The sequence below is a fragment of the Salvelinus namaycush genome, chromosome 32 (genome assembly GCF_016432855.1).
Source record: "Salvelinus namaycush isolate Seneca chromosome 32, SaNama_1.0, whole genome shotgun sequence".
NCBI lineage: Eukaryota > Metazoa > Chordata > Actinopteri > Salmoniformes > Salmonidae > Salvelinus > Salvelinus namaycush.
In genome coordinates, this window is record NC_052338.1 from 33,167,887 (window position 1) to 33,176,391 (window position 8,505).

The following is an 8,505-nucleotide window of genomic DNA, read 5'->3' on the forward strand; positions in this document are numbered from 1 at the left end:
ACTCATCATAAATGTAGATGATAATACAAGTTATACACATGGAATTATAGATATACCTCTCCTTAATGCAACCGCTGTGTCAGATTTCAAAAAAACTTTACGGAAAAAGCAAATCATGCAATAATCTGAGACGGAGCTCAGAACAATAGCCAAATTAGCCGCCATGTTGGGGTCAACAGAAACCAGAAAATACATGATAAATGTTTCCTTACATTTGATGAACTTCATCAGAATGCAGTCCTAGGAATCCCAGGTCCACAATAAATGCTTGATTTGTTCGATAATGTCCGTTATTTATGTCCAATTAGCTACTTTGGTTAGCGCCTTTGGTAAACAATTCCAAAGTCACAAAGCGCCTCCACTATAACGTGACCAAATGTCCAAAAGTTCCGTAACAGTCAGTAGAAACATGTCAAACGATGTACTGACTCAATCTTTAGAATGTTGTTAACATACATCTTGAATAACGTTCCAACCGGAGAATTAGATTGACTTCAGAAGAGCGGTGGAACGGACGTCCTCCTCATGTGAAGGCGCATGGTGAATGCGTGATCAGCTCGTGGAAGTGATTACTCATTCCTGTCTCCTTCGGCACCCCTTCACATTAGAGTCATCAGACAAAGTTCTGTTGACTGTTGACATCTAGTGGAAGCCGTAGGAAGTGAAAACTCATCCATATCTCGCTGTAATTTCATTGAGAGCTTGGTTGAAAATCTGCCACCTCAGAAAAAATTCTAACAGGAAGTGGAACTTCTCAGGTTTTTGCCTGCCATGTGAGTTCTGTTATACTCACAGACATAATTCAAACAGTTTTAGAAACTTCAGAGTGTTTTCTATCCAATATGAATAATTATATGCATATATTAGCAACTGGGACTGAGGAGCAGGCCGTTTAATATGGGCACCTCTGTGCACCTTTCATCCAAGCTACTCAATACTGCCCCTGCAGCCATAAGAAGTTAATGCAGCTGGTGGCCACACCAGATACTGACTGTTACTTTTGATTTTGACCCCCCCCCCTTTGTTCAGGGACACATTATTCCAGTTATTTCAGTTTTGTCTCAGTTGTTGAATCTTGTTATGTTCATACAAATATTTACACATGTTAAGTTTGCTGAAAATAAACGCAGTTGACAGTGAGAGGACGTTTCTTTTTTTGCTGAGTTTATTTGTAGAGTTTATTTGTAAAAACACATGCCAAGGCAGCAGATACTCGTCCAGCAAAAATGTAAGGCAGTAATATACATTATAATAAAAAAAATTAAACATTAAATACATTTTACAACAGTTTTCATAATATATTGTGCCCCCACGGCCACTACTCTACTACAACACTATCCAGGTGTGTGTGTGTCTGTTGTGTGTGTTTACAGCATGTGTGTGTTTACAGCATGTGTGTGTTTGTACCTCGCTGTTCCATAAGGTGTATTTTGATCTGTTTTTTGAAATCTTATTTTACTGCATCAGTTACCAGATGTGGAATAGATTTCCATGTACTCATGGCTCTATGTAGTTCTGTTCACCTCCCATAGTCTGTTCTGGACCTGGTGGCATGTGAAGAGACCTGGTGGCATGTCATGTGAGGTATGCATGGGTGACTGAGCTGTGTGCTAGTAGTTGAAACAGACAACTCTGTTTTTAAGAATGTTTGCGCTTGATAGCAAACAAACAAAACGTCTGCTTTAAGGAAAACACGTTGGAAAATTCAAACCTAGATTTTATGGAGAAGACATGTTTTTGAACAATGTGCCATGCTGCCTTGTTGACAATATAACCGAGCTGCACAGATTACTGTTGGATTTGATCAGGCCGCTCCTCTTCAACGGTTCACACCGTTTCAGCCTAATCGAACTCGCTCAATCACGACAGAGATAAACATGACTGTAATGTTGTCTCTTATTGTGAAAATATAATTTTTCAAGCAATCAATAAATGAAATGTTTATCACAGTGTTTACTATTTATCTATTTATTTTTTTATTCTTTTTTTATTGATCTCTGATTTTCCCTTCTTTCCCGTTCCCAGCAGCCACAGCAGCCCCAGGTGAAGGCCCAGCCGCCCCAGCGGCCCCCTCCCCCTGCCTTCACCCCCCAGGCCGCCTCCGCACCCGGCAACCCTCCAGACAACCAGCCTCAACCAGGAAACCCCCCACCCATGGCCCCTCCCTCACAGGCACAGGGCCCGCCTTACCCCACCTACCAGGGATACCCAGGGTGAATCAATATCTTTATTGTCCCAGTCGGCAGACTCTGAGTGTTGCACAACTCTTATCCGTCCGTTGTTCTAGTCACACTTCCATTGCTGTCTCTCTCTCTCTCCCCCTCTTCTATCTATCCCTCCCCCTCTGTGTCTCCTAACTCTCTCCCCCTCTTCTAACTATCCCTCTCTCCCCCTCTTCTAACTATCCCTCTCTCCCCCTCTTCTAACTATCCCTCCCCCTCTGTCTCCTAACTCTCTCCCCCTCTTCTAACTATCCCTCCCCCTCTGTGTCTCCTAACTCTCTCCCCCTCTTCTAACTATCCCTCCCCCTCTGTGTCTCCTAACTCTCTCCCCCTCTTCTAACTATCCCTCCCCCTCTGTGTCTCCTAACTCTCTCCCCCTCTTCTAACTATCCCTCCCCCTCTGTGTCTCCTAACTCTCTCCCCCTCTTCTATCTATCCCTCCCCCTCTGTCTCCTAACTCTCTCCCCCTCTGTCTCCTAACTCCTCTCTCTCTCCCCCTCTTCTATCTATCCCTCCCCCTCTGTCTCCTAACTCTCTCCCCCTCTTCTAACTATCCCTCCCCCTCTGTGTCTCCTAACTCTCTCCCCCTCTTCTAACTATCCCTCCCCCTCTGTGTCTCCTAACTCTCTCCCCCTCTTCTATCTATCCCTCCCCCTCTGTGTCTCCTAACTCTCTCCCCCTCTGTCTCCTAACTCCTCTCTCTCTCCCCCTCTTCTATCTATCCCTCCCCCTCTGTGTCTCCTAACTCTCTCCCCCTCTTCTAACTATCCCTCCCCCTCTGTGTCTCCTAACTCTCTCCCCCTCTTCTAACTATCCCTCCCCCTCTGTGTCTCCTAACTCTCTCCCCCTCTTCTAACTATCCCTCCCCCTCTGTGTCTCCTAACTCTCTCCCCCTCTTCTAACTATCCCTCCCCCTCTGTGTCTCCTAACTCTCTCCCCCTCTTCTAACTATCCCTCCCCCTCTGTGTCTCCTAACTCTCTCCCCCTCTTCTATCTATCCCTCCCCCTCTGTCTCCTAACTCTCTCCCCCTCTGTCTCCTAACTCCTCTCTCTCTCCCCCTCTTCTATCTATCCCTCCCCCTCTGTCTCCTAACTCTCTCCCCCTCTTCTAACTATCCCTCCCCCTCTGTGTCTCCTAACTCTCTCCCCCTCTTCTAACTATCCCTCCCCCTCTGTGTCTCCTAACTCTCTCCCCCTCTTCTATCTATCCCTCCCCCTCTGTGTCTCCTAACTCTCTCCCCCTCTGTCTCCTAACTCCTCTCTCTCTCCCCCTCTTCTATCTATCCCTCCCCCTCTGTGTCTCCTAACTCTCTCCCCCTCTTCTAACTATCCCTCCCCCTCTGTGTCTCCTAACTCTCTCCCCCTCTTCTAACTATCCCTCCCCCTCTGTGTCTCCTAACTCTCTCTGTCTCTTCTAACTATCCCTCTCTCCTAACTCCTCTCTCTCTATCTCCAGGTATGCATACCAGATGCCTATGGGTTATAACCCGTATGCAGCGTACGGCCAGTACAACATGCCCCCCGTTATGCAGCCCTACGTCCCCTATCAGCAGCCCCCAGCACCCGGACAGGGGGGCTTCCAAGGCCCCCCCCCCACACAGCAGCACCCCTACACCTACCAACAGCAGCCCCAGCAACCACCACATCAACCATATTACCCACAACAATAACTACTGTGTAAACTCTATCACTCCCTCTCTTCCCCCTTTTCATCCCTTCTACCCCTCCCCTCTGCTATCCGTCCTCCAACTGACAACAGAAACCGTGATACTACCCTCTGCAATAAATTCTCGCTCTCTCCCTCTCGCTTTCCCTCCCTACTCTACCCTTACTCTATCCCACCACCCTTGTTTAATTAGTTTTTCATATAATTTTTCTAATTATTGCGTTGATTCTGTATTTAATTCCTAACTTCTCGTCCTGGTCTAACTGGCTTCCTGGTCTAACTTCTCGTCCTGGTCTAACTGGCTTCCTGGTCTAACTTCTCGTCCTGGTCTAACTGGCTTCCTGGTCTAACTTCTCGTCCTGGTCTAACTGGCTTCCTGGTCTAACTTCTCGTCCTGGTCTAACTGGCTTCCTGGTATGGGCTGGGCTTCTTTTAGAACACTAAAAAATAAAACAAAAACACATTTTATGGTCACATACACCGGACATGTGCAGTGCCGTGTTGTTTTACAGGGTCAGTCATAGTAGTACGACACCCCTGGAGCAAATGAGGGTTAAGTGCCTTGTTCAAGGACACATCAACAGATGTTTCACCGCTAGCTTTCGGTTACTGGCCCAACGCGCTGAGGAGCCTCACTGCATTCTGGGATGAGGGGGCGTAGTCTATAGGCATGATTCCTTATTTGGGAGCGGGTGGATGGTCCCGTATAATGTCACTGATTGAGGGACCCGAGGACCGAAGGTTGTGTTCAGGGAGTGCAAATGTACGACTTGAACAAATGTTCCTTGTCTGTTTATCAAACCGTTTTGCTACTGAATACGACCCAGCTCTGATCACCCAGCTAATTGCCTGGCGCTTCTATTACAACTGTATCCTATTTTTGTAATGAATAATACTAATGTACTGATCCAATGAAAACGGCCTGTAGGTTTTGTCATTGAGTTGAGGACCGTTGGAGATGCATTCTCTCCTACAGAGTACGGCTGGAGATGTTTTTCTGGGTTAAAGATAATTAGATACAGAGCCTTCAGAAACTATTCACACCCCTTGACTTTTTCCTAATTTTGTTGTTACAGCCTGAATATAAAATGGATTATATTTAGATTGTTTTTGTCACTGGCCCCCCTCGAAGTGGAATCATGTCTTTTTTTTCATGCATTAAAATGCAAATTAATAAAAAATGAAAAGTTGAAATGTATTGAGTCAGTATGTATTCAAACCTGTTATGTCAAGCTGAAATAAGTTGCATGGAATCACTCTGTGTGCAGTAAATGTTTTAACATGATTGTTGAATGACTCCCTCATCTCTGTACCCCAAACAGGTAAAAGTCCCTCAGTCGAGCAGTGAATTTCAAACACAGATTCAACCACAAAGACTAAGGAAGTTTTGCAAAGAAAGGCACTTATTGGTAGAGGGGGGGGAATAAAAAAAGCAGACATTGAGCATGGTGAAGTTATTAATTACACTTTGGATGGTGTATGAATGAACCCAGTCACTACAAAGATACAGGTGTCCTTCCTAACTCAGTTGCTAGAGAGGAAGGAAACTGCTCAGGGATTTCACCATGAGGCCAATGGTGAATTCAAAGTGTTATGTTTGGGGCAAATCCAATACAAAACATTACTGAGTACCACTATCCATATTTTGAAGCAGAGGGGTGGCTGCATCATGTTATGGGTATGCATGTAATCATTAAGGAAGTGGTGGTTTTTCAGGATAAATAATTTTACAGAATGGATCTAAGCACAGGCAAAATCCTATAGGAAAACCTGGTTCAGTCTGCTTTCCACCAGACAATGGGAGGTGAATTCACCTTTTCAGCAGGACAATAACCTAAAACACAATAACAAATTTACACTGGAGTTGCTTACCAACAAGACAGTGCATGTTCATGAGTGGCCGAATTACAGTTTTGACATGAATCTACATGAAAACCTATGGCAAGACCTGAAAATGGTTGTCTATCATTGCTCAACAACCAATTTGACAGCGCTTGAATAATTTTTAAATGAATAATGGGCAAATGTTGCACAATCCAAGTGCGGAAGTGCTTAGACTTACCCAGAAAGACTCACCGCTGTAGTCACTGCCGAAGGCGCTTATACAAAGTATTGACTCGGGTGTGAATACTTATGTAAATGAGAGATTTCTGTATTTCATTTTCAATAAAATTAGCAAAAATGTCTAAAAACATGTTTTCACTTTGTCATGAGAGGAAATATCCATGTGATTCATTTTGAATTCAGGCTGTTAAACAAAATGTGGAATAAGTCAAGGGCTGTGAATACTTAGTGAAGGCTCTGTATATTATATATATATATATATATAAGAATGTATGTGGTTAACCAAACAACAGGCTGTTTCTCTTTCTCACTGTGGTTCTAATGTGATTAAACACCTCTGGATACCAGACACCTGTGTGCAGTTTGCCGAGTCTACTTTATTCAGGAACATTGTCTTTGATCTTCAGAACCATAGACTTATACATTTATATACAATTTATACTTCCTGGACAACAGTCTGCTGAAAGCTACTGATGTAGTTTTCCTGTAGTTAAAGGAAGTAGCCAGGAGAGCATCTAGCAAGACGGTTGGAACCGCCACCAACCTGAGGTAAAGGGACAGATACAGCACTCTAGTGCCCAAAAGACAGTTTTAGCATAGTCAGGTGCCATTGAGGACATCCACCATTTTGAAGTAGTCAACTGGGTGGGACTTCCTATGGGTTAATGAAGGATCACATAATTCCATCCAGGTCATCAGGAGGGATCAGCCAATTAAATATACTAGTGAGCAAAGATCATAACTCCAGGTGGCAGTAAATCACAGTCCTTGACTTTATACCTGTTCAAACAACACCCACCAGGTGGCAGTAAATCCCTGTCCTTGGCTTTGTACCTGTTCAAACAACACCCTCCAGGTGGCAGTAAATCACTGTCCTTGGCTTTGTACCTGTTCAAACAACACCCTCCAGGTGGCAGTAAATCACTGTCCTTGGCTTTGTACCTGTTCAAACAACACCCTCCAGGTGGCAGTAAATCACTGTCCTTGGCTTTGTACCTGTTCAAACAACACCCTCCAGGTGGCAGTAAATCCCTGTCCTTGGCTTTGTACCTGTTCAAACAACACCCTCCAGGTGGCAGTAAATCCCTGTCCTTGGCTTTGTACCTGTTCAAACAACACCCTCCAGGTGGCAGTGTTCGCCCTTTCAGTTAGTTTACCAACTCATAGACGTAGTAGAAGAAAACTGACTACTTGAAAATGGAGATGGCGTTGCGCTCCGACACGCCATAATGGGACAGGTACAATGATGCCATGTCTAAGTTGACAAGGTTATTCACCTGTCTCACTTATTTCTTCTGTACACACATATACACACAAGAGGTATTTTATTTAAATATACCACCAATCACACACCTAATCACCTGAGCTCCGGGCGTCTCCAGGTAAGTTATTATGCTAATTAAATCCTCTGAGGTTATGATCTCAACCAATCACAATTTCCCGCTGGTTATTTCCAACAGACAACATGTCCAGATATATTTTGTGTGCGTGCATTGACATTAACCTAGAATACGTGTATGTGTGTGAGTCTGACAGATTGGCGCCCAGTGTGAGGTCGGCTCAGAATGACTCTGCGTCCCTCTCCTCTCTCCATCGCTCTTTCCTCTCTCTCTCCCCCTCTCCCACTCTCTCCCTCTCTCTCCATCTCTCCCTCTCTCCTCTCTCTCTCTCCCTCCCTCTCGCTCTCGCCCTCTCTCTCCCCTCTCTCTCCTCATCTCTCTCCATCTCTCCATCTCTCTCAGACAGGACAGTGTAGTGAAGAACAGTTTCAGTGTGTTGATCTAAGGTGTCCACACATCACCAGTCTTTTATTGGAGCACAATATCTCGCTACAGGAGAGGAACTTTTAACTGCACTGAAAAAGGAGAGAGAGAGAACATAACGGATTATTAATATCCCAGCATGCCATAATGACCGAGCTCCTCACTGTCACACAGATATGATATACTACTGGAAGATAGAGCTACACACAACAGGATGCTTGTGGCACCTTAATTTGGGAGGACGGGCTCATGGTAATGGCTGGAGCGTAACAGGTGGAATGGTATCAAATACGTCAAACACTTGGTTTCCATGTGTCATTCCATTCACTCCGTTCCAGCCATTATTATGAGCCGTCCTCCCCTCAGCAGCCTCCACTGGTGCACACACACACACACTCTCTTGACTTGGGACACTCCCCCTACGATCTCATTTCCTGCCTCAGAATAACCAATCAATAAATGGATCCAAAAAAAGGTGATTGAAACCTAAAGACTTGTGTTAGCTCCCGACGCTCATAGGTATAACACACCCAGGCTATAGCTCTGACTCACACACACTGACTCACACACTGATACACACCGACTCACACAGTGACTCACACACTGACACACACTGACTCACACACTGACTCACACTGACACACACACTGACACACACAGACTCACACACACGGACTCACACACTGACTCACACACGGACACACACTGACACACACTGACACACACACGGACTCACACACAGACACACACTGACTCACACACGGACTCACACACGGACACACACACTGAC

At 45.1% G+C, this 8,505-nt stretch overlaps 1 protein-coding gene across 1 annotated transcript in view; it reads left to right on the plus strand.

Annotated features, from left to right (window-relative positions):
- Positions 1–5,406, plus strand: part of LOC120027102 (programmed cell death 6-interacting protein-like) — a 69,526-nt gene extending 64,120 nt beyond the window's left edge. Inside the window, exons 20-21 of the mRNA XM_038971941.1 lie at positions 2,026–2,213; positions 3,679–5,406. Of these exons, the coding sequence (XP_038827869.1) occupies positions 2,026–2,213; positions 3,679–3,892 (402 nt within the window). The 3' untranslated portion in view covers positions 3,893–5,406. The remainder of the gene's footprint in view (positions 1–2,025; positions 2,214–3,678) is intronic.
- Positions 5,407–8,505: the final 3,099 nt, after the last annotated feature.